The 27,911-nt window shown below is 42.0% G+C and overlaps 1 protein-coding gene across 4 annotated transcripts in view; it reads right to left on the bottom strand.

Moving 5' to 3' along the window:
* LOC147151301 (protocadherin-1-like) overlaps positions 1–27,911 on the bottom strand; it is a 202,301-nt gene that overhangs the window by 122,477 nt on the left and 51,913 nt on the right. For all 4 annotated transcript variants that reach the window (XM_086017293.1, XM_086017286.1, XM_086017308.1 and 1 more), the window contains exon 4: positions 12,212–12,431. In XM_086017293.1, coding sequence (XP_085873419.1) covers positions 12,212–12,431 — 220 coding nt within the window. The remainder of the gene's footprint in view (positions 1–12,211; positions 12,432–27,911) is intronic.

The following is a 27,911-nucleotide window of genomic DNA, read 5'->3' as shown; positions in this document are numbered from 1 at the left end:
ATCATCTTGCTCATGTAAATTTGACTAGTATCATCTATGTGGTATGTGAGCTGTTTGGATAGGTGACATTTTTCTGAAGTGCTGTGACGAACTTTCAAATACTGGCCTAACCCTAAATCACTAGCCGAAATCTAACCCTAACCCAAACTAACAGCCTACCCTTAAAACTAACCTTTTTTAACACCGGCTTTAGCCCAACATTAATCCACTTACACTAACCCACTAACCTTTTAAATACATAAAATGATATGTAGAAAGAGGCCTCCTATAAATCAGTGCCAGTTCCTACTTTAGCCCTAGGGGTAGAGCCTTAATTTATAAACCTAACCCACCAATCTTTACAAAACCCAAACCACTAACCTTAACCAACTAACCCTAACCTCAACCCTAACCAAAGCCACCACCCAAAGCCAAACCATAATTCTAACCTATCTGCAATATGACGTATGAATTTAACACACTAGCCTAACCCACAAACCTAATATCTTCATACCTTTAGCTAACCCAAGATCCATGTTAGTTTTAGGGTTAGCCCAACACTAATCCAATAACCCAAATCACTAACCTTATTCAACCCACTTAAACTAAACTAACCCAAACCACTAACCTTAACCAACTAACCCTAACATCAACCCTAACCAAAGCCACCACCCAAAGCCAAACCTTAATTCTAACCTATCTGCAATATGACGTATGAATTTAACACACTAGCCTAACCCACAAACCTAATATCTTCATACCTTTAGCTAACCCAAGATCGATGTTAGTTTTAGGGTTAGCCCAACACTAATCCAATAACCCAAATCACTAACCTTATTCAACCCACTTCAACTAAACTAACCCACTACCTAACCCAAGATCCATGTTGGTTTTAGGGTTAGCCCAACATTAATCCAATAACCCAAATCAACCCAAATCACTAACCTTATTTAACCCACTTAAACTAAACTAACCCACTAACCTCAACTAACACAATTAACCCTAATGCTCACTGACCCACCAACATGAACCCTTAATCAACTCCAATAAACCTAACCTAACCCAAGCCACTGGAATCGTATTCATTGATATGTAAACACTTAACTAACCCACTTACCCTAAACCCAACTAAACATAACTTAACTCAACCCTGAGTCCTGCTAACCCATTACCCTTAACCATCCTTAAGTCCTAAAGTCAACTCAAAACCTATTAACGCCAACTTCTATCCTAAATTGTAACCAACGAACCCATTGAACGTAAACCTAACCAATTATTAATAAGTCCGAATCCAAGATGCTGTCTATTCACATCTCATTACAAACTTAACCCACTTATCCTAACCCCTCAACCCAAATAACCTTAACCCAACCCATTAACCAAATAAGTCTAACTGCCCCATAATTCACTTCTACTCAACTAACCCTAACCTGAAAAAAAATTCTAACACTAATCCAAAACTACTGACCTAACCAACTAACTAACCTTAAAGTATGAAATATTTCATACAATTGGTATTTTTATTCCAAAAATCTATATTGATGTCGCTGTTTTTCCAGTCCGATTTAAGGATTGTCATTTGTCTGGAAAATAAAGTCCTTATACAAAATGTAATTAAAGATATGTACAAAGTCCTAAGGATCCAAATCCGGAAATGTTTCAAGAATGGTCTTGTGAGCACGCAACCACGCGAGCGTGAAACTATAATAAACTCAGTCTAACGTGAAAGCAGATGTGTTTGTTTGGACGAGCACTCCTTCCCGCTGTGTAGGAAACCCTATGGGCGGAAAACCTGATTAACTTGGGAGGGATCGTTGTGCTAATACGTGGCAAATAAGTGGATTAGCGGAGGGTCACTGTGGATTAGCTGCAGTCTTTTTTGTTCCATCCCGACGTCTCCCCTCCCCAAAAAGCTCCCCTCGTAATCTGCTGGAAATGCTGTGAAGCAAAAGGCTGCTGGCCAAACGGGGATCCCATTGCTCCAGACCATCTTTTTTCCCGGCAGTCGCATTTTGTCAGGTTTATTATCACATGGGATGGTAAGTTGTTTTAAAAGGTAAAGGAAAGAGTTTGGGTTTCATTTAGCACCGTTTACTGGCGTTGTAAACATATTGGCCAAGATGGCCAATTCTGTAACTAACAGACTTTGACAGCTACTGTATGTGGGGGTGTTTTCAGTGGATTGAACACTATATTCTGTCCATTAAATCTAGAGTCCGTTGGTTCCGGATCCTTTCAATCGCAGTCGCACTGGATGTGAACACACTACTATACCTAATGTATGGTCCTTTCTTGTTCTTCTCCTTCTGTGGAAGTTAGCAAACTAGCTCAATGCCAAAGTAATGCAAAGAAACCAATGTGACTTGATAATGGCCAGGTGTTGTGAAGTTCGCTGCCACTATCTATCGGTGGTGGTCAAAAGCAGAGTCGTATCTCAAATGTTTACTCATATCGCAAGACAAAAAAAATCTTCCAAGCAACATCTTGTAAACTCACAAGTCAAGGCACGTGTTTTGTAAGTATCACTACTATTACTTGATAAGTCATTCAAAGTGGCGGTCAACGCAATTTTTTTTTTCAAGAATATGTTGTACGCAAGCCTACTAGTTGAAACAGGGCATTCTGATAAATATTGCGTTTGTGGAATAAGTGTTAATCCACTCGTCTTTAGCCATCTCCGGGGGCATCCATTTTGTCTTCTGTCGACTGAAAATGACATCACAACTGCTTGCAATGACCAATCACGGCTCAGATTCAGAAAACAGGTCAGCCGTGATTGGTCGTTGTGAGCAGTTGTGATGTCATTTTTAGTCGACAGAAGACGGAGATGGCTAAAAACGAGTGCATTTTGCTGCTAAATTTATATTCCACAAACGCAAAATTAATAAGAATGCCATGTTTCAACTAGTGGGCCTGCTTTGAACATGTTTATGAAAAAATATGTTTGGGTTGACTTACGCTTCAAATATGACTTTTCTGATTTTTCAGTTCTCAAGTGAATTTGAAAATTTTAAGATACATTTGAATGAGTTTTGGAATTTTGCTCTGAACTCTGAACAAGTTACGGTCCACAGACTGTTAGTAAAACATATATTTCCCTAATCTTCCCAGAGTTTGTATCTCAAATCAATTTTCGCCATTGAAAGGAATTGAAATACCATCAATCTATCCCAGTACCATCAAAACATTTTTTTTTAAAGAAAAACAGCATTGTATTGAAAAGCACAATAAGAAGGTACCACAATGTTACCTGCATTGTTTCCATTAAAAAATAAATAATTAAAATGAATTTCATTCAAATCAAATGCTACATGCTGACTTCACCCAAAAAGTGTTTGAGCCAATTCGGCCTCAATTCAAGCCAGCAAGAACCCTGCTTAGCGTACGATTAACTCCTGGCTTTGGACCGTTGCCCTCCTCCACGCGCTGTCTGCTCGCCCACATAAAACACCGAGCATCAAAAGCGCGTGTTGCCTTGACAACCACCCCGCATGAAACCCCATCCACCCCCCACCCCCATCACTCCATTCACGCTGCCTGTCCTAATTGGCCGGCCGGTGCCGGCGGGTTAGAGGGGTCGTCCGGCGGATGAATGCCAAGGCGTCCGCTCAAACGTGGCCCCTGCTTTCATCGCCGCTTGCCTCGGCTGAAGGGACGCCGGCGGGGCGGATAATTGGCGGATGGGCAGGCGCTCGGAAAGAACCTGCCGGAGTCTTCGCAGCGTGCCCACGAGAAGGCAGCGCGGCGAGCTATCATTTGCTCTACTTCACATACAGAAAATGAAATAAAATAATAATAAATGCCTGCTGGTTTGAGGATGTGCCAAAGGTGGCAGCTGTTGGCAAGCAACAGGTGCATTGCGGCTGATTGAGGTCACTCAATTTTCGTTTGGTGCCACAAGAATAACAGAAATGGTTTTGAATGATAACTTTTAAAACCATTTTTTTTCAGTCCATTTTGATCCCTAGGAAGAGTTGGTTTTGGTAAAATGCTGGAATTTGGCCAAAATCCCATAAAATGGCACCTTCAAACCAAACTGGTTAAAAACTTCAGAATTTGACAGCATAGTTTATATTTTGATTTCCGTGCATCCTGCCATGATTAGCAAGTGCAATGGATTTTGTGTTCATCAGATACACTTGTGTCGGATGCTGATATTTTCTAACACTACTCGGGGCGTATCAGTTTGACCAAATTTACTGAATAATGGCAGCTGTAAACCAAAATGGCTGACTCCTTGTGCGTTTCACTGCATAGGTCATGTTTTGATTTTTGTTGTTGTTTTTGAGGATGCGTGTTGGATTTTGTGTTGATTGGCTCCTCTGGTGTCGGAAGCTGACATCTTTTAAGACTACTGGGTGCGAAATGGTGAAACCAAAATTCCTGGATTATGGCACCTTCAAAACAAAATGGCCAGCCCCTGTGCATTTAACATCATAAATAGAATAGAGTAGAGTAATAGAATAGAATAGAATAGAATAGAATAGAATAATTTATTGTCTTTCCCAAATGGTGACAGAAATTCCTCTTCGACAGGGCTCACAAACATTCACACATCCCATCAAGACACATTACCAGTACCCAAAAAATAAAAAAAATAAACGGTGGTCGACTGGTTAGCACGTCCGCCTCAGAGTTCAGAGGTCATGAGTTCGATCCCGGCTCCGGCCTCCCTGTGTGGAGTTTGCATGTTCTCCCCGTGCCTGCGTGGGTTTTCTCCGGGCACTCCGGTTTCCTCCCACATTCCAAAAACATGCACGGTAAGTTGATTGGATACTCTAAATTGGCCCTAGGTGTGATTGTGAGTGCGGATGTTTGTCTCTGTGTGCCCTGCGATTGGCTGGCAACCAGTTCAGGGTGTCCCCCGCCTACTGCCCAAAGACAGCTGGGATAGGCTCCAGCATGCCCCGCGACCCTTGTGAGGAGAAGCGGTACAGATAATGGATGGAGAGATATAGAGATATATATATATATATATATATATATATATATATATATATATTTATTTATTTATTTTTTTCTGCGTGTCCTGTCATGATGAAAACATGTACAGGATTTGGTGTCAATCAGACATACCAGAAGGCGCTAGTGAGGTATAGCAAATCTTAATATTTGTTTTGCCGAGGATCTTAGCCCCATTAGTGCTGTTTGTTAATCCCAAGCAAGCAGTCGCCGTCATCAGCATCACATTGAGAGACAGGAAACGCTCGAGTAGGTTTTTTCCCTTTTTCCAATATTGGTTTAAGAGCGCATGTTCACTGTGAGCTGCTCATCAATTAGCAAGCATGGTGTTTAATTGCCGCTATACGGCTGGCGAGCACCTTTAAACCACCGCTAATCCGTCAGCCACCGCCCATTTTAATTGTCTCCAGAAATATTTTAATTTAAGTGAAGGACTGGCAGCTGGTTAAAGCTTTTGACAGAGGTTGAGGTGAGGTGAGGTGCAAGAAAGGGGTCTACGTGTCTCAGGATGCTCTTAACAAGAATGGTGCTGCTGCTTGAGTGCACTTTACTTATTGCTTATACTTATTTACTTATCTAACTACATTTCCATTGTGACACATTTATATTATTGCTATTTTGTTGTTGTAATGTAAAATGCTTTGTTACAGCTGCAGCTGTTATGAAATGCGCCATATAAATAAAGTTGTATTGTATTGTATTGTATTGTAATGATAACTTCTATTGCGAACCCTAATCTCAAACACTAAGCAACTAAACCACTCTTGCTAACCCCAAACCCTATTGTTAACTTTAACCCAAAAGGTGGGAACACAGTTAATAGACTTTAACATGTTGAATCAGGTGCAAACTGCCTGTAGATGGCTTGCCACTGCTTAACCAACTGTCCGATGATTAACGTAGGCTTGCTATGTTGGGACCTTTAGCCTAACCCCAATGGCTATTACTAATCCGTAACATTAACCTAAGCCCTTTTTTTCAGTTTTGGAGCTTTCTCTAGAATACAGTATTACAATGGAAACTGTTTAACATTCCATATTCGCACCACTAAGCATACTCATTTTCTTTCTGAAATGTAACTTTGCATGAGAGGGTTTGTGTGTGTGTGTGTGTGTGTCAGGTGACTTTCCACAGATGATTAACCCCATCATCAACCACAACAACACCACCGGTGGGTGTCTTCTTGTTTCCATGGCGACCCATCTCCTCCGAGGACGACGACAGGTCAGCACGAAAACAAAGTTAGACTCACCAGGGACGCACTCGCACCCGTGTACACGCTCATACACACACATCCTTACACACACATGCACACACTTGTTTCCATCTCCCGCTGACAACAGGCACACACCGCCCTGCGTTCATTAGCTCCCATGATGTCGCGCTAACCTAGCGACCAGACCCGTGTCTAGGTCCCCCGCTGCGTCCGCGCTCTCATTGGACGGCTTCCCAGGTGTCCCCCCAACCACCCCCCCGCAGGTCGGTGGGCCATCTGCGGCGTGGACGTTGACAGAACTCACCGGGAACAGCTGGCAGGACGGGACGCGAGCCAGGACCCGGCGGGTGGCGGCTTTGGGCAACACGCTTTTAGATCACAATGACATGTGGCGCTAACCTCCATCAGACCACAGATGAATATACTTTGTGACTGTTATTATGATTATGATTATTAATGTCATGATTCAAATTTTCAGTGCCTCTAAAAGATGCCTCTTTCCCTGTTTTACGCAGAGCCCAGCAAAGGAGGATAATGATTTGTCAGTGTGTGGGGCTACAGCATCACAGTCAGTCTTGAAAACCTAATATGAGACCTAAACCGTGTCTTGAAACCCTCATTTTTTATCTTAACCCTGTTTTGACGCCTTCATTTCAAAACAGAATTTAAAACCCCATGCCTGACTTCAAACCCTAATTTCGAACCCTAACCCTGTCTTGATATGAAACCCCAAGACCCTGCTATGAAACCCAAAACCTGGCTTGTAAACCAAACCCTGTCTCGAAACCCTAATTTGAAGCCCTAGCCCTGACTTGAAAACCTAATTTTAAATGGGAACTCTGGCTTGAAATTTCATTTGATAGAATAACTTGAAAACCAAATTCGAAAACCTATCCCTGTCTTGAAAACCTGATTTCTAAACCCTATCATCACCTAAATCCTACCATGAAACCCACATTTCAAACCATAACTTTAAACCCTAAGCTTAGTTTAAAACTAACTGGAAACCTTAATCTTACCATAAAACCTTGACCCTGCTTTAAAAAAAAGAAAAAACCTGACTCAAAATCATACTTTGAAACCCTAACATTGGATTGAAAGCCTGACTTTAAAATCCTTTTAGGTGGCTTGAACGCTATTTTGTAAAGCAACTTTGGCTTGAAACTCTTACCCTAATTTGGAACCCTATTTTGAAACCCTGACATCCTGACCTGGACACTTAAAAAAAAAAAACACCCTAGTCTGAAAGCCCACTTTGAAACTTTATCCTTTCTTAAAACTTGATCTTGGCTTGAAACCCTAACTTCAAACTCTTACCCTGTCTTGAAACCTTAATAGCCACCCTACCAGAACAGCATTAACGCTGTGTGAACACACGCACGCACACACACAAAGGTGTAAATGCCCCCCTTTGCTGCATTCCGTGTAAAAGGCCGCGGCAGATTTGGGGTTTGGCCAATTTTGCGGAAGCTCCGATGCTTAAGCTACTCCCTGCGTCTGGGTGTGTGCAAAACGTCCAGCACAGATAAGCTGTAATAAACAACAGACCTACAAATAAATCCACCTCGCTCTCTCTCTGCCTTGTGGGGGGATGTGGGGTGGCATCGGAAGAGCTCCCCGCAAAGCTCCTCCACATCACAGCGAGCGATCACTCTACCACACAAATAGCAAAACACAGAAACGGAGAGGAGAGGGAGATGCGCGTGCGCTTCCACAGGGAGGAATCACCTCTCCTATCAGTGGCGCTTTTATCTGCCGGCTAATGAGCATCACACCCATACACACGCAAAGACACGCACACGCGCACTCTTCCTGAGGACGGCAGTTTCGTCAGCCCATCTCTCAACGAGTGTCCCACTTCCAAAAGCGTGGACGTCCGCTTTCATGGTTACGCAACGCCGCTGCCAGCGTGTGCGTTGTTCAGCCTGGAAAGCCTTTGAACACGCTCGCACACTGCCGGCTCTAATGACTGCGTGTGTGTGTGTGTGTGTGTGTGTGCGTGGGTGGGGGTGCGTGTGTGTGTGTGTGTGTGAGCCATTATTAGTAAGTGATTTTTTTTTGCAAAGTAAGCAGCTGCCAGGAGAGGAAATATATGTTAGCCTGATGCACGAGCTAGTCACGAAGCACGCCGAGCTCCTCTTGTGCTTGTGTAATTTGCGGAAATGGGCCTACAACACTTGAAGTTACGATACTAGCCAAGACAAAAAGGTTTACTGTAAACGTGTGCATTTTCTTTTTTTTTTTCAAAAATGAATCTGCAAGAAGCCGTGTCATCATCAACACATGCCGCCAGCAATCTTCCACAGCAACAACCTTCGGCGTCACCTTGTGACATCATCAACTTGTGACACATACGCACTAACATCACTAACATGTGATTTCATTAGTTGGTCACATCGTCAGCGAGCGAAATAGCTCATCATTGATGTATGCCGATGTGTGACAAATGCACCCGACAGCGTCCTTTTAAAAAAAGATTACCTGCCACAAAGTGCCACATAATAAACTTGTGACATTATCACATTTGACCCCGACACAATCAACCTTTGACGTCACCAAAAACGTGACATCACCAGCCGTTGACATCCACCCGTTACCGATCAACCTGTGATATCATCGTGTGACATCACCAACCCATGACCGCACCAACCTGTAGCCTCAACATTCAACGTCACCATGCTGTGACATCATCAGACTGCGACATCACCATGACATTGACTAAATACGGAATACGGCGTTTCTATGAAGAATCATGAAACGTAAGAACATTTTCACAGCAAAGTCAAATTTGATGACAAGGGCGCGGTGGAAATGACTTTTCAGTAAGCTTGCCGTCAAATTGTGAGCCAAGCGACGAGACGGAGCAGCCTCGTCGTGACGAGAGTCGGCGGCGGTGGCGCCGCCTGGAACGTTGGCTTGCGCTCCAACATGAAGATCTGCCCGCTTGCATCTCCCCGCACTCTAAAAGCTCTCGTAATGGACGCTAATGCCAGCGGCTCTAGCCCGCTACGCGCCGCTAATGTGTCCACTTCCTCTCGGTGGCGAGTGTGTGTGTGTGTGTGTGTGGCGGGATCCTGATGCTCTCGGGATGACGATGAAGATGCTGACGATGAAGATGCTGGGGGGGATTGCGATGAGGTCTGCTGAGAGTTGAGCGAGCGACAGGAGGCACAAAATGGAGGGCTGATGCTGTGTACGTGTAAGTGTTTGTGTGCACTTTTATCTGCCGCCCGCATCAGCCTGGGTGAGATTTTCTATCTGCCCTCTTCATCTTCATCATCCTCACTTTGTTCCTATCCTCCGCACATCAAAGCGCACGCACGTACACAGACACACACGCACACCAACACTTTCACAAACACACCCCCGCGCGCACTCTCACAAACGCACCCAAACAACACGCATACACAAATGCGGTTACACAATCTCACACACGCAAGCATAACACACACACTATTTCACACACACACATACACGCTCTAACTCACACACTCACTCTCAAACACACACACGTTCTCTCACATTCACTCACTAACTCTCAAACACAGACACACACACATCCCCCCCCCCCCACACACACACACACACGCACACACCCACCCCCTCTCTCCTCTCTCTCTTACACACTCACACGTACAGAAAACGCAGAGATTTCAAGCAGTGTGTGACAGGAGGATGTTAAATTTGCTGTGTGCGTAGCGACACGCTGGCAGGTTCAGCGCACCGGCAGATGGAAGCGCTTCCTCTCCTGCTACACGCGACCCGGGTTGAGCATTTGCCGGTGGTCTTAATGTTTCTGGGCGGATTACGGTGATATGGGTTGGTAATCTGGATTGCATCCAGATTATCATCCGCGGGCCTCCCGTCACATGTGAGTGCGCTTCTCAATGCTATCAAGCTAAAAGGGTAAAAAAAAAAAAAAGACGGAGTGATGGTGTTATTTGTCGCTGTTTGTGTTCCTTTCCAGATCATTGCTGTTGCCACGGCGACCAATCACACCGGCGCCCAATTAATATGCACAGCACATAAAATGGTGTCTTTCTCCCTTTTCACAAATGTTCTTTTTGAGCACAATTCAACCCATTTTAGTCCTCATTCCCTTCAATTTACTGAACATGACACCTTTACTTAATTGCAGATGGGTAAGAGTGTTTTTGTTTGTTTGTTCAAAGTTTCTATTGAATTGTTAACCAAAACTGAAGCGCCTATCCAGTCGGAGAGGTGCGCACGTGTGTGTGTGTCCATGCGTGTGGGTGTACGTAGTCAATAAAAGCAAAGCGTGTACACTAGCAGCACATTTGCATAAGAGCGTCACATATGAAATAACATAATTGTCCACTGAGGCAACATTTATTATTGGGTCCATTTGCATTGATTATTTCATATAATAATACGCACACGTCAAATGCCAAAAAGTACAATTGAATTAGCGGACGTGTTTTACAAGCAACATTTCCACTTCAGTGCATTAACTTGCTTATTCAACTTTGACCTCTATGCGATGATGACCTTTGAAGGCAGAACGTTCTCTTAAAAAGTATTTCAAAATAGAATATGATAATATATATTACTACATAACACATAATTAAGTTTAATTGAGTTAACCTTACAGGACTTGTTAGCATCGCAAAGCTAATTCGCGTCACCAGCCCTTGATGTAATTCCCGTTAGCTGTTACACTATCAGAAGTCATCAGAAAATTGTAATCGTATTTTGATCATTTTCACTTAAAAACGTTAGAAATCACATACTAAAGACTTTTAGTAACAACATTTAAAAAAAATCCACTAACAAATCATGTCAAGTCACGTATCAAATCAAAGGCCACAACGAAAACTTTTTAGATCTGCAATTCGATTTGCAACACACATTTTTATGCTCAACAATAAACAAAAAAACATGTTTTATGCTTAAACACCTTACTAATTACACAATGAAGGGATTCAGTAAGGTAAGAAGAAGAATCGACAAACAACAAACCATATTGAGTGGTATGTCAAAAAGTCAGCAACTACTGTTCTGTAAATCTGCAATTATTTTTACAAAATGTCCTTGTGTGATGATGCAAAAAGACCAAAAAACATCACCAATCACCACACTGAGTCGCATATCAAATTAAAGACTATGATGAAGGCATTCTAGATATGCAATTATTTTTACAATATGCCCCCATGGTAAGAAAATTGTCAAAAATGATGATTAGTTTGCAAATTATGTCACTAATCAAACAATAGTTTCAGTAAAAAGTAAAAAAAAAATGTACAACCAAAAAACCAAATTGAGTGACATATCAAATTAAGGTCCACAACGAAGACTTTCGGCAATATGCCTTTGCATGATCATGAAATGATCAAAAAACGTTTCGTTTTTTGTATGACTACGTCGGCAATCGCGCAAGAAAGAGATTAAGTGACGAAGTAAAAATAATACAAACAAACCATATTGAGTCATAAGTTAAATCAAATCCTGTGATGAACGCTTTTCACACCTTGCAGTTTATTTTACAATATGTCCTTGTAAGATGATGCGATGATCACAAAATATGTCAACAATAACGTAATTAAGATTACACTAACAAGGTCAAAAATGTACAGCCAACAAACGCTTTTGAGTCACATATCAAATTAAAGACTGTGACAAAGGCATTGTAAATCTGCAACTATTTTGACAATATACCTTTGTTTGCTGACGCAACAATTAAAAAACATGTATGTTTTTAGTCTGTTAGCATTCCAGGCCGCCACATTAAACAGGGCGCGTACACAAAGCAAGCCGACATGTCGTCGTCGGGCTGACAGAAACGTTAACGAGCGCCAACCCAATTCCAGTTTCCCCTACGATCCTCCCCCTGTGGATCCTTAAGTGGAGCTGATGGAAGGTTGGACCGGCCGTCATTTGCATAATTGTGATGTTAATGCGCTGAGCCTTGGGACTTGATTATGTTGCATATTGATTGCATTGCACGGGGAATGGCGGGAATCCGATTAGACGACGGGATTCCCACCATCTACCGTCGTAAACTTGCTCAAACCAGGCGGCAAGGAGGAAACTCACCGTTCTCGGGGTGCTCCATTTCACCGATGCTGCCGTCGGGCGTGGTGCGCTCATAGTGGTCCTCGGGCAGTGCCAGTGGGCCGATCCGAGGCCCGGATGACGACTTGGAGCTGGGAGTCTCCGACTCGTCCAGCCCGCTGTCGTAGTAGCTGTGCTGGGATGCGTCCTGCAGGTCTTGCGCCTGGTTGGCCGTGGAGAAGGTTACACGCCGGTGCGGCAGCTGCGAAGTAGAGGCAACATTGTTACGTTATTAACGATAACATTAACGATGGCAGAAAATTTGACAAATGATGAACCACATCAAGTCGCATATCATATTGAAGGTCGCATCATCGGTTTTCAGAGTCTGCAGTTATTTTGTCAATAGGTCCTCATATAGAGAGACAATTACCAAAAAACATCAGATGACAAAGTGTCAAAATTTAATAAGGTAGAAATCAGCAAAGAACGAGCCACATCGTGTTGGAAATCAAATTAATGCAATGAAGGCTTTCACAATCTATGGTAGGTTTGGAAATATCCCCTTGTATGATGATAAAATGGCCAAATAACATGTTTTTTTGCTTGATAACATTAGCAGTCACTCAATAATGTGATTAAGTAACAGGGTAAAAGAAACTCTTCAAACTACAAAGTACACCACTTCACATTGTATATCAAACTAAAGTCCGTGACAAAGTTATTCTAGAGCTGCAATCATTTTGGAAATAAGTCCTCTAATGATGACTCAATGACCAAAAACATCACACAACAAAAAGTGTCCAATAACAATGTAGAAATCAGCAAACTGCAAACCACATTGAGTCAGATATCAAATTAAAGCTCGTGTCGAAGGCATTCAAGCTCGGCATTTATTAGGGAAACTTGAACTCCAGTGACGACGCAATGACCAAAAATGACCAAAATGTATCCCACAACAATGTGTCCATAGGCAATAACAGGGTAGAAAATCCGCAAACTACAAACCACATTGAGTCGTATATCAAATTAAAGCCAGCATTCCAGATCTTACATAATTATAGTAATATGTCCTACTTTGATCATGTACGACCCCCCAAAACTTTTTTGCCTAAAAGGGTGACCAATCAAGGTCAATAATAAACAAACAACATACACCTTTGAGTCAGATATCAATTCAAAGACGGATACAGAGGCTTTCTAGATTTGCAATTATTTTGGCCCCCCGAGTTGACACAATGACCAAAAACATGCCAAAAAATAATTACAGATAAACTAAAAAATCACCAAACAGTAAACCACACCAAGTCATATATCAAATCAAAGCTAGCAAGAAAAGCTTCTTATTTTGGCCACATGTACTCATATGTTGTTGCAGTCATTAAATTATTTATTTTTTTCACATCTGCTTAATAAAGTCACAAATAAACACAAAATTATTTACTCCAGTCAACAAAAACAAAACACAAGTGCACTAAGTTTAGCACCCAAAATCGGAGTCATTGAAAATATTTGGTGACACATCTAGCCAACAGGTGTCCATGCAGATGCCTGACGGCAGCCATTTTGTCGACCTGGCTGTCAATCACGCACATGAGAGTTGACTTAAACGTGCCGAAACGCAACAGGGTCATGCAAAGTCTTTCCCGCCACGTTCCACTTGGCACGGCGAAGTTAATTTGGAGTTGAAATGTTATGTGAAGGCGACAGGTTAGTTTGCATAAAAGCAGCAGGCTGAAAACAAAACTTTGACGCTTCATTGACTTTGTCTTTGTGGTGGAGGCGGAGGAGGAGGAAGCCGTCTGACTTGATGCTTTTATAATTAAAATACAATTAGCTGTCCATGTAGCGCTGCAGGACACACACGCGCACTGGCCAGACACGCACACACAAACACACGCACCTGAACGGGGCCAGGCAGACAAACAACACATCCCTGGCTGGCCCGATACTCGGTCACCATGGAAACTGGTGTCATCCTAGTCAGGACCCTGAACTGCTTCAAACCGCACCAAAAAGAACATTTGTGTTTTTGGCCAAATGGTGATCGTCCACAGTCCAGTGCCTCAGTGGGAAAGCGCGATGCAAGGGATCAAACCGGCGGTGGCCAATTGCGACACCTCTGAGGATCGGACTGAGTGAGGATGTTTTCAAATGGAGAACAAAAATGGCAGTGAAGGCACAAAAATGCAGGGAAACATACTTGATTTTTGTTGTCGTTTTTTTGTGTCGTTGTTTCTACTGGCAAGACTTACTCAATGTCAGATTTGTTTATTTTGCTTAAAGTATTGCTGGCCAGTATCGGCATCCTTCACGAACACACTTGAAATAAGGCCGGTATTGGCGCGGTACCGATACCTGGTATCGATACTCAACCATTCTGAACTAAAAATGCAGTATGCCAATTAGCAAACATTAAGTAACAAATATTCAGCTAAAAAAAATCTACAAAAAACTGAAAAAATGCCAAACAAAAGTTGAGTAGTGGATTTCATTCACTAACATTGAGTAAGGAACACTGAATAACAAGGAACACTGAATAACAAAAATTGCTTACAAAAGCTCGGTAACAAAAGCTACCAACAAATGACATGTAAGAAAGTCACAAATAACAGTATCAAAAAATGTTTAGTTAAAAATGTAGAGTAGCAGACACCACAAACAAATATCTAGTATCTTCAGTTTTGGGTAACCAATGTCGAGTGGAGAACAAAACAAATTTGGTAAGAATTGTCGAAATAAAATCAAGCCAAAAATGTGTATAGAAATACTAACAAATGTCGAGTAACAGACAATTGAGTGAGAAACTGACATTTGGCGTCCCTCTCATTGCCGCAACAACACTCCAACAACACCTACACACCAGGAATCAAACGCTAATACCTTTGGCGGTGGTTCGGCGCTCCAACACGCACACGTGCACATACTGTACACAAACAGACACACACACACACAGATGTTAGCGGCAGATCAGGACATGTTGGAGCACATTATTAATAAACACTTCCTGCTTCCTGTTTCCTGCTGCAGGATAGAAATCAGCGCTTGGTGATGACGAGCCGGACGGAAAGAAACAGATGCACAAATGATCAGGATTCCTACCCTGCCTGCGTAATCGGCAAATGCCAAAGCGTGAATATGCGGAGATTCCACGCAATTCTACTTTTTCTGGAGTCTTTTTCATTTTTATATTTCTAAGTATCTGTACTTCTGCCGAAGTACATGGCGTGAAGACTTTTTCCACGCGCATGCACGCATGCTGTGACAAATCCTTGTTTGTTTTTGTCCTTTGTACTTGTGCGCCAGCATGTTTGTTTGTCGTAAATAGAAGTTGTCTTCTCCGCTATCTCAGCGCTGAGCACATCACAGTCGAGAAACAACGTGAGAAAAAAAAAAAAAAAAAAAAAAACACCACAACCTCACAGTCACCCCGGGAAGCCTTCGGATTCGTCGACAGCGCCGTTTGCGGGACGCCCACACACAGCTCTATTTATTTTAGTCTGCCACGTGGCACATGCTAGCTGTGGCAAGCTAACATACATTGGTTAATTTACTAATACAGTCATTTGCAAGTGCGGTAGCACAAGTGGTTCCCTCTAGTGGTATGTAAAAGAATCACCTAAATGCAGTTCAGTTGCATTTCACTATTAAGTTCAATACATTTGCATTTATTCTCTAACAATGGCTTGTTTTATTTTAAATATTCAAGTATAATTTGCATTTAACTCATTCACTGCCATTGACAAATATATTTGTCTTTTCACGGTCCAGCCATTCAATCCCAGGAACTTATTCATATTTCTTTTCAAATTTTTTCAAATGTTAGGGTAAAAGAGGTTTGAAAATGTCTGGCAGTGAATGAGTTAAAGGGATACTTTACTAATTTGGAAAATTTCAGCAGTAAAAAGTTAATACTTTTTCTATAATGAACTTGATAACTTTCATCTACAATCAATACCTTTAAAAATCAATTGTGTCTGTCGACTGAAAATTAGGGACAGGCCGATCAGCCGGGCTGATTATCGACGATGATTTTTGGCATTTTGACGAATATCAGTATCGGGCTTTGTTTTAAAAATCTGATAGCCGATAATAAATCAATTTAAAACTGTGTTAACTTCAAGGAAGTATTTATTTAATTTTTAAGTTAATTTAATAAGAGATTCTACTGACCCTGGTAACACTCTGCACCCTTTTGTTTTTGTTTGAAATCAAAACAAAGATGAGTGAAATGAAGAACTTTATTTACTGTAAAAAACTAGAGGGAGCTATTGTTTAAGTTTTCATTGAACTTTTTAAGACATGCTGATGACGCTGGGAGCTCCCTGAACTTAATTAGAATTTTACCACGAAGATTTATATTGTAAAAAAATATATATAATAATGATTAAAAAAAAATCTACATTATTCAAATCTGAAATATTGTTCAATAGCCATATAGCCATAAAGACGTTTCAACAAAGTTAAGAGGTTTTTAAAATATATTATGGAAAATATTTTCCATTATACTGAAAATGAATATCGGCTCCAAATTGTGGTTATAGACCTCCTCGACTACTAATAATTGGTATCGAGCCTGAAAAAATCATATCGGTCTATCTCTACTGTAAATGACATCACATGTGTTGAGGGCTGAGTTAACAACCAATCACTGCTCATCTTGTGAACGTTAGGTATCAGGAGAAATGAAGATAATCCCAGAAAGGGGTGGAAAAAAAGTTGAATATGCTTTTACTATAAGCAGAGGGGAAATAAAATCAGTTAAGAGGGGCAATCAGCTTTTTGTGGGAGAAAGCAAGCGAATGGTGGACACCTCAATTTTGAGGCAGTAATCCGCCACATTTTCAAACACAAACAGAAGTGAAATGACCGCATGAAGACATGAGGAGGAAGAGGAAGTAGCGGAGGAGGAAGATGTGGAAGAGGCGGAGGAAGAGGAGGCCCGCTGATGATTAAAAAGCAACCATGAGAGGAGAAACGAACGACGCCTCGCCGGCTGTTTGTCAGCCGAGACACAAAGCGGGAGATAACGCACCGCCTGTGTGCGTGTGTGTGTGCGTGCGTGTTTGTGTGTGTGTGAGCTCCTCATTACCTCCCTGTGTGGGAGATAAGAGTGTGTGAGGCTGCATTGTGCATGCTTATAAAAAGTGTGTGCTTATCAAGTATGCATGCGCACACATTGGTGCGCACACACACACAGTTGCGGACGACCAACGTGGAGAGCTGCGACATCCCATAATTCCACACAGCAGCGCCACATCAGTTCGAGTGTACGATGAATGAGGAAACACAAATGAAGAATGTGTGTGGGGGTGCGCGTGCGTGTGCGTGTGTGCCCGTGAGCATGCCACACATCAGGTTGCAGCCGCCTGCGATCGGCCGCACAAAATCAAACCCTTTAGGGAAGCGCCGATGTCAGACTAAGCAGATGTGTCCATGCTATTCGTCCACGTTATTCCGTCAAGTTCTCTGACTCATGAAAGCACTCGTAGGATGGCCACACACATTTATGCCAGTAGGGGACGCCACCTGTCTGTCTCACATAAAAATGCGCATTTGGTCGCAATCAGACAAAAGCTCAAAGAGGCCTTTGAACGACGCCTGGATGTCGGTGAAAACTTCCAAGCATGGCTTCCTCAGACATTTTCGTGCATCTACTCATGAGAGACGTGTCTACCAAATTTCGCGTTGCTCAGTCAAACTGCCTGCGGGGGCTGAATTTTCGAACTTGATTTCAAAAGTAGCTTGTTGGGTCTGAAGTGACTGCGCCCTTTGCTGGTTGCTGCGATTGATTAATAAAATCAAAACTGGACACATTTCATACACTATCTCACAACAGACGAGTCAAGATGATGACTCCCTCCCTTTTTAACAACTGCAGCCTGTTTAGGCAGCACACTAGTCAGGTGTCGTTTGCTGCTAAAGATACGAAAGATCAAGAATTGAGTCATTTGATCGAGCATAGAAAGCCTATCAACATACAGGATTACAACTCTGCCACTTTACTAACAGCAACCTGTTTAGGCAGCAGATTGGTCAGGCCTGAAGAGCCAGTTGCAGCTAAAGATGGAAAATATCGTGAATCGCCAAATCAATGCACGTTTGAAAGCTTTTCATTAAACATTGTGACGGTTTCCTTGTTTACTAATAGCAACTTAACAGGCTGCAAACCAAAATGAAACAAACTAGTCCGGCCTGACGTGCTGGTTGCTACTTAAAATGGAAAACATCAGAAATTGACAAATCAATACATGATAGACAGACCATCACCAAACAAGATCATGCCTCTCTGTCTCCTTACTAACACTAACCTCTTCAGGCAGCAAATTAGTCGGGCCGGAATTGCTGGTTTCTGCTAATTATGGAGAGGTTCAGAATTGACCAATCCATACACCATGCAACAACCATCTAAAAACATATTTATAACATGCCGACTCCCTCCCGCGCTACCCGTTTAGTCACATGTGCTCATGTGAGCGCGGTGAGCGGGAAGCGGCTTGAGCATCAAAGGCAGCTTGTCCGACAGGCACTCGTCATGCGTGAAGGTCTCCGAAACGTCGCGCTCGAAGTCGGGAGGCCAAGCGCAGAGAGCGCGTGTCGGCCGGGGATTTTCCCGAGGCGGTCGCGTTAGCAATCGCCGCTTTCATGTTGGCCTTGCCCTTCTATTCTTCAGACGCTAATTCGCCGCATGTTGGGAGAAACCTGAGAACGGGCACAAGAAAATCCTGCGAGGTAATCAAGCCAAGACGGAACAAGATTAAAACCATCCGAGTGGAAGTTTAGCAATTATTTGGATTAACTGATGAACCGTGAAGATGTGTGTGTGCGGATATGTGTGCGTGTGTGTGTGTTATGTGAGGGTTGCGAGTGTGGGTTATGAGCGTATATGCGTCTGTGTGCGCTTTGACAGCAATCCTTGCCACACACAAAACAGGCCAGCTGAGTCTCTCATCTACGGTCAGTATTTTGTGTATTTGTGTGTGCGTGTGGGTGTGTATGTATATGTGATTGTGTGTGTTGCCAGTGACATTTTACACACACACACGCGCACACTCACACAAAACAGGTCAGCTGAGTCCATCATCTGCTTCCAGAGTTCAGTAGAACACCAACATTTGTCTGCCCTGCAGGTGTGTGTGTGCGCGTGCGCATGAGTGTGTATTGACACTGACACTTGACGTGGCAATCCGATGAACTCGCAAGCGACGCACGCACACACATACACACAAGTGAGGGGGAGGGGGGGCGGAGGCGTAAATCTCTTTTCTCCGCTGCTATTTTTCAATTTGCTGCCTGGCTGCTCTCCCGGCCGACACTCAAACGTCCGGACAGAACCCAAACGCAGCACCAACGGCTGACGGCGGGCTGAAAAAAAAGCTCTGCAAAAAAAAAGGGACGGACGGCGACTCGACGCTTTTTTTGTCTGAATGCGCGCGTTTGAGAGCTGCTGACGCTTCTCCGCTGTCACTCAAACATCACAGGCCTCCTTTTGTTCATCTTCTTCTGCACACACACGCACACACGTGCGCGCGCGCGGGAAAGCCGCTTAAAGCAACACTATCAGTCCAAAGCAGCATTGCAGGTACGGCGTTTAATTTAATATATGCAACAGTCATGTTTCTTTGTTGGAGGGGTCCGTGCGATGGCGTGCTCTGCGGATTAGCAAAAGGGCTGTCACAACACGGTAAAAATGTTTTTCAAATGGCAATAAACACCACACTGGGTCTACTTGGTAACACTGCTAGCAATCAAACAGCGACACAAGGCTAATGTTGCTAGGCCACAGAACAATATTATCGTTAATGAGAATGAATGAAATGACGAAAACCAACATTGAAAACTAACTTTCGTAAATGAACTACATTTTTTTTTTTTCGATAACTATCTGAAACGACTTTTTATGTCAATTAAAACCACATGTAATTACTGGAAAAGTTATTAGTTTCTGTCTTTGTTAAGTCCATTGATGAGTTTTTAACGTTAATTTTAAAAGTTGTAATTTTACAACAGATTTAGGCCGTGTATGGCAAACTGAGCTTCAGACTTTTGTTTGGGAATTGCAGTTCTTTATATCTATCTGTTTGTTTATCTATCTATCTCTGTCCTAAATAAAAGTATTTCCCTTGTGGTGGAGTGGAAGTCTTCTAAAGGGGATAAACAACCACAAATGTGAAAGTCCACTTGAGAAGTTGGCAATTTGGCAGCAAAGCAAGGAAAGCATGCAGTTTACAATGTTGCACTTGAAATTCCATGGAATGTTATACATTTTGTACATGTTGTACATTTGATTTGTGGATGTTGTTCTGCTAGTTCTAAGTTAATATTTTTTCTAATAGTACTTTTTGTTGTGTTTGTATTACACAATGCTAACTGCACTTTTTCGTCTCACACTCAACAAATACACCGTAGAAAATAATGAAACACCAATACTGAAACTAATAAAAACTAAACTAAAACAGCATTTCCTGGGAAAAAAATAAAACTACCAAAGTAGCTCTGAAAACTATTTAAACCAAACTAATTTCAAAAAACAAGTCCAAAAAAAAAAAAAAAAAAAAAAAAATCGAACTAAAATAAAAAGATAAAAAACAATCATAACCATGGCCCAACAGTGCCCAAACAATCTCAACATGTTTATGTTTAGTTCATTTGGGCATACTGCATACCAGATAATGTAATGCATTTACCGGTACATACAATATTCAGTACATTGAATGAAGCTAGTTGCTAACAATCAGTAAGCATTCACAGACTAAATGTGACTAACCCACCGAAACCAGAGAGCATGAACATGCTAATACAGCTTGTCACTAGCACATTCATAGGCTGATGTGGCCAGCCCGCATCTCCCAGCTAGCATCAGCATATTATACAGCTCGTTGATAGCAATCAGATAGCATCTACATGCTAATGTGGCTAGCCCACATGAACCAGTTAGCATTTACATGCTAATGTAGTTAGCTGCTAGCAACCAGATAGTATGTACATGCTAGGTTACTGTCGCAGCCCACTCACAAGCAGGTAGTGGTTAAGTTCATGTGACACTCGAACAGGAAATGAAGCTTAGCAGAAAGTGACGTGACGCTTTAGTTTAAGCTGCATGGGTTCAAAGGTGAGCATGACAATGAGAACATGTAACAATCACACACGTGTGCAACAGGAGAGAATAACAACGCTGATCCTATTTTCAAGCCTCAAGGGCCAAAGGTGAAATTCTCGATGTTGGCGTGGCGGTGTTCTGTTTTGCGTCCATGGAAAAGACACTTTTTGGAATGCTTGTGTATTGAAAAGTGAAATCCGCCTTGAAACGTAAATTAATCGTCTCACCGCAAAGACAAACAAAAGTAGTTGACTTCCAAATGTCAACAATGTCAGTGATGTAACGTCACACAAAACACAGGTGTTGTGCATCGGTGCGTGGATTTGGATTCCGATCTTTCGGTAAGGAACTACAGCAATAAGAAATGTCGTTATTAGTGGTTTTAATGTATAAACCTTCATTACTTAGTTAGTTAGTTAGTTTCCTAAAAAGAAGACCAACATTCAGTGTTGCACTTTCCTAAAATGAAAATATTTCAACTTGTATAAATTATGAAATATTCACTCTTATTTTAATATTTAGTTTATTTAAAGCAGAAGTCAACCCAAACATATTTTTTTCAAGAATATGTTCCCAACAGGCCCACTAGTTTTAACATGGCATTCTGATTAATTTTGTGTTTGTGGAATATAAGTTAAGCAGTAAAATGCACTCGTTTTTAGCCATCTCTGGCGGCCATTTTGTCTTCTGTCGACTGAAAATTACATCACAACTGCTCACAACGACCAATCGCGGCTCAGATTCAGAGAACAGGTCAGCCGTGATTGGTCGTTGAGAGCAGTAGTGAAATCATGTTCAGTCTTTTTTCAAACTACGCATTGAGAGTTTATTCCAATCAATTGTAATGGAAAGTTTCCCATTTGAAAAATTCCTGAATTTTTGTAAAGATAGTTTTGATGCACGACAGTTCTAATTTCTTATTAAAAATACATAAATAAACTGTGTTGTTTTTTGGTGGGCAAAGGGATGGGGGTCTGGAATGGATTTATGTAATTTTAATTCATTTTAAAGGTGAAAACTGATTTGAGGTCGGGTTTAACTCCCAAGTCAAGGAACGTGCATATTTTCCCTCCACGTTTCTCACTTTGAGCATAATGTTCGCCCTCCGGCACTAAAATGAATTTGCGATTGGTTTTGTTTTTGTTTGTTTTGAATGTGTGCTGGCGTGTTTATTTACACATGGATGACTGGAATGAATCACGTTTGCTGTTTGTGGAGCGGTTTTACCAGGCCGGCCCCTAATCGAGCCAACTGAGTCTACCATTGTGCTTTATCACCTTGAACGGAGGCTGGCGTTGCTCTTTGCATTTGCTCTTTGGATCTTTTTCTTCTTACGTTTACTTTTTTTGAGAGGGGGGGGCAGGTGCGCCAACTCAGCGGGGGTACTAAAAAAAGGCTGTGCATTTGGGAGAAGACGCTCTAAGCTCGGTCTATAAATCACGCGGGCTCGTTGCACGTGTGCACACAGGTGTGTGTTAAAACGTTTCCATACGTGTGGATAAAAATAGCCTCGAGGGGGGTTGCGGGGAGAATTGCGCTCGCAGGAGGTCGGGTTGATTGTGTGGAAACAATAGAGGACGGAAAACCATGACAGTTTGCGAATAGTTGCAAATGTAAAGACAGGAAACATGGCCAGAAGACTCCAAATTGGAAAACGGTCCAATCTGTCTTTGTCTAGATGCATCTTGACATTGACTGGTGACCAATCCATAGTTTGTCTTGATACACACTGACATTTACTGGAGACCAGTCCATTGTTTGTGTATATGAGCCAAAGGCAAAGGCAGGAAAATGGACAGAAGGACAAACATTTGGATTATTTAGGGTAATACTGAAACATTTTATCCAAATCTCATGAACTATTGCAGCAAGCAGCACCTTAATGTCTGCCCACTCGCCTGCCAGCCAGCTAGCCGACGGGCTTCATAGCGACGAGACGTGGCGGATGGCAGCCAGCGTTCATTAGTGTCCGGGCAGCATTAGCCACCATTCGCCTGCCAAGAATGGCCACGGCCGGCCAACGAGAGGCTCCGCAGGGAGGCTAATGCTAATGCTAAACCTAATTGTAACATGGCTGCCTGCTACTGAAGGCCCACAATTGCCTAAAGCGGCTCACAACACACAAACTAAGACAACACCACTAACACAAACATTCCGATCAGGGTTTTTTGCTGGCAATTCCGATCATACTTGAGTGAGATCAGATTCTGATCACATGGTCACATTTGCACATTTTTTCCATTTTAGAGCTGACAAAATATACAGTGGAATGAGAGAATACAATTCAGTCATCATATGGAATGGAGATCAAGCTACGGTTTAATTTGTTTACTAGCTAAGAATGTTACAAAACCTTTCTTTTTAACAGTTTTCGTTTTGTTTTGTCTTTGTTCTCCAGACAGCCAGCTAATTGTGAGCTATCCTATCCTGCCCTTGTGTATCCGTGGACCTGAGCTAAAGGTGAAGGAGCACTTGAAAAGCTGGTTAAGGCGACGTAACCACGGAAACTGTTGCGGACACACTCACAATTGTGTGTATGTGTGTTAGATTTTTTTAAACAAGCCAATTCAGGAGGGCAGAGTGAAGTTGTTATGGTCAGGACAAAAAAGAGGCATTTAGTTAGCTTTAGCATTAGCATTTTAACCATGGGGAGGTTAGCTCACCTTAAAAAACACTGAAGGAGCTTGTTTTGCTCATCTACTAACAAGGCTATTTTTCTCAATTTAAGACATAAAGGAGGGAGTGCTTATTTTACCGCCCAGAGACGTCACTAAAGGTGTGCCAGGTTTTGGACACCCAAGAGGTCGCTGACGAAAGAGTGCTTATTTTGCTCACCTACTGACATCACCGAGGAAGAGTCTTTCCGGGCGCGCTCATTTTACTCCCATTTAGCCGTCATTGAGGGAGCACTTGTTTTATGCACCTAATGACATCAACTGTGGAAACGATGGATTATCACCTTAAAAGGTCATAAAGGGAGTGCTTGTTTTGCTCCTTAAGACGTCACTGAGGGAGCACTTGTTTTGCTCACCATAAGACAACATTTGTTTACCACAAGAAATACTAAAGTAGCACTTGTTTTGCTCACATTCATACATCATTGAAGTAAAAGTGACACTGAGGGAGGACTCGTTTTTAACATCCTAAAGTGTCACTGAATCAGTACTTATTTTGTTTACCGCAACACATAGGCTACTGAGGCAATCCTTGTTGAGCACACTGAAGACATCAATGAGAAGGTTTTGCTCACTAGTAGACATCACATCAGAAGCGCTTATTTTGCTCACCTTAACAAATCACTGAGGGAGCGTAGATTTTGCCCTCATGACATCACTGAGTGAGTGCTTGTTTTGCTCGCCTTGAGGCACATGCTTCATCTTTCTTTCTCATCTTCAGATCTTTTTGCGAATTTCCATTCATTAATTGACAGATTTTTTTTTCCATTTGACTTCAAACTTGCGGTAAAAAAACAAAATAAAAACTAAATACAATACAAATATATCATAATGAAACACTGTAAAGTACAGGTATAAAAGCAGTAGGAAGAAGTTAACTTATTTAAAGTGGAAATCAACCCAAACAAAAGTTTTTTCAAGAATATGTTCCCAGCAGGCCCACTAGTTGAAACACGGCATTCTGATTAATTTGTGTTTGTGGAATATGAGTTAAGCAGCAAAATCCACCCCTTTTTAGCCATCTTAGGGGGCGGCTATTTTGTCACTTCTGTCGACTGAGAATAACATGACAAATGCTCAGGGCTCAGGTAACGACCAATCACGGCTCAGCTTCAGAAAACAGGTGAGCCCTGATTGGTCATCACCTGAGCCCTGAGAAACTTTGATGTCATTTTCAGTTGACAGAAGTGAGAAAAGGGCTGCTCCCAGAGATGGCTAAAAACGGGTTGATTAACCCTTATTCCACACAATATTTATCAGAATGTCTTGTTTCAACTTGTGGGCCTACAAAGAACATATTCTTTGAAAAAAAAAGTGTTTGGGTTGATTTCACCTTTAATAAAGTATTTGCATAAGAAAATCAATCCTATTATTCATGTTAAGGGTATTAAAATTTGATAAAATAATGGGACAGAAAAATCAAGTTTTTTTTTTTTTTACAATAAATACAATTTGCAATTAACTACGATTTAACTATAAAAATAAGATTAATCACGACTAAATACTTTAAGTGCTTGACAGCACTAGTAAATACACATACATATATATGGAACGTATACAGATCCACCACATACATATCAACAAATATAATCTATATATAAATATCCTTGTTATAAACACATACAGTATACACGCCCCCACTTAAGCAATTATCATCATTCATTGATTAATTATTCATCGCAACATGTTAGTTTATTGAATCTTGCCCCTTTCTTGATGGCCCCGCCCACAAGGAAGCAGACATGGACAACGACTAACATGGAACACCCACGCTTCATCCATCCCACAACTTCCTGTACTATCTGGGAGCATGATCACTTATGAATGATGATGTGACAACCAATCAATAATTCAAAATATGAGCCAAGTGCAAGCATGTTGGACGAAGGAAGGTAGGGAGGAAAGGAGGCAAGGACACTTGAGTGGGAATGAGTGTGAATGAACAGCAGCCTTTCTGAGTGAAGAATTAGGATTCTACTGCCGACCTCAGCACAGCCACATAAATCAAATGCGCCCGCTCTGCACAAACACGCTGCTGACGGATGAACACACGCGTGCACGTTACAACACGCGTGACATGGCAATGGGCACGGACATTTACACATTAACACACTCCATCTCGTCATGGATGCACATGCAGCCTTTGTTGAGGCTGCTCATCTTTATTTTAACCATTTTTTTACATATTCTCACATAGAAGTGCAACAAACCATCAATTAATAGACAACCCATCCTTTATAAGATTAATCAACTATTAGTATACTATTTTGCAAATCAATTGATGGTTTGTAAACCTTGTTTAACTTAAAATTGTCCAAATCCTCTGAATTTCAGCTACTCAGCCGTAAATATTCTCACATTTCTGTCTTCCTCCATGGAAGCACGCGGATTACCTTTATTTTTAACCAAAATAAAGCATTTGCAAATATCTGCTTTGACTTTGGAAAACAATGATTGACATTTTTGCTGATATTTTGATGGATTTTACAGACCAAACCAGGAACTGACTCGTCACTTTGTTCGTGCTTTTTTTGCACCATTTGAAATAATTGTTTTTGAATTAATCACTGGACTGATAAATAGTGATTCAATGAACTGCTCATCAGGAAAAAAAACATTCCTTAAAAATGAAATGTACTGAACGTAAAGTTAAATACAACTAAAACTTATTTAGGGAGTGATTCTTTTGCGTACCCCTAGAGGGAGCCCACACACCAAACAAATTAGGAAGCACTGTGCTAAATGTTCTTGCAGCTTGCAAGATAGCTAGCCACAGCAATAAGATGGCTGCATTTTGTTTTTTATCATTGCATTTATGTTGCCAGTGTGACATCACAATATGGCTGCAATTAACAATAATTTTGATAATCGATTGGTCTGTCGATTTTTTTCGTTTGTTTGTGTGTTTTATTAAGTAGCCTACAGATTTTTCATGTTCCAATCTTAAAGTGATGTGTTAATTTTCAAACAAAACAGCTTACAATAACATTAAAAATGCCGTTTTAGGAATATCTCTGAGACGTTTTTGATGTGGCTATTTTTGTTGAGGGAATACAGAAGGTGCAGCACCACATTACCCAAACCAACATCATAAACGTCGCATCAAATAATACGCGGAGTCTATGGGTGGGGTTATAACTGTCGTTGGGGTGCATTGGTGCGGTGCTTTTTCATTTATTTATTTATTTTTATTCATTTATTTTATTTCCAATGTGGTGTGCTACCTGCAGCCGCCAGCTGGCGGCGGCCCCAGCAGCTCATCAATAAGACGGATGGACCGGCAAGCGACCGATGCGGAAGAAGCATTCTGTCTGATTCTGCCAGATAGTGACGCGCGGGCGCAGCAAGCCCCCCCCCCACACTCAACAATAAGCGCAATAAATAAATACATTAAAAAGTTGGCGCGGGAAAATTTGCCGCGAGCCAAACGTCCCATCAGCCTGATTCCACACCATGCGGGACCATTCATCCGTCTGTTCAAGAAACCGGCATCGATAGAAGGCTGCGGATGTGCGCCGAGCAAAAAGACGCAGCAGGCATTAGGTGGAGTCAACTTAACGCTTGTCCTAAGGATGAGTGAGTGAGTGAGTGAGTGAGTGAGTGAGTGAGTGAGTGCTGTGCAAGAGTGTGCGTGACTATGTCTGAATGTAAGTGAGTGAGAGGGAGTGTGTGTGTGTGTGAGAGAGAGTATGTGTGAGCGTGTATGTGCCAGAGTATGTATGTGTGGTGAGAGAGTGATGTGCAAGTGTGTGAGTATGTTTGTTAGCGTCTGCAAGTAGGTGTGTGCATTCATGTATGTCATGTGTGCATATGTGTGTGTGTGTCTATCACTGTTAGTCACACACAGATGGGCGGAGAGACAGAGAGAGAGAGAGAAAGAGAGAGAGAGAGAGAATGAGTGAGTTGTTAAGTCTGCACCTGAGTGCATGTGTGAGAGTGTGAATGACGTAAGGGTCAGTGGGCATGA

The sequence above is a fragment of the Filicampus tigris genome, chromosome 2, assembly GCF_054856515.1.
Source record: "Filicampus tigris isolate MCC_2025a chromosome 2, RoL_Ftig_1.0, whole genome shotgun sequence".
NCBI lineage: Eukaryota > Metazoa > Chordata > Actinopteri > Syngnathiformes > Syngnathidae > Filicampus > Filicampus tigris.
This window is presented reverse-complemented; position numbering and strand designations above follow the sequence as displayed.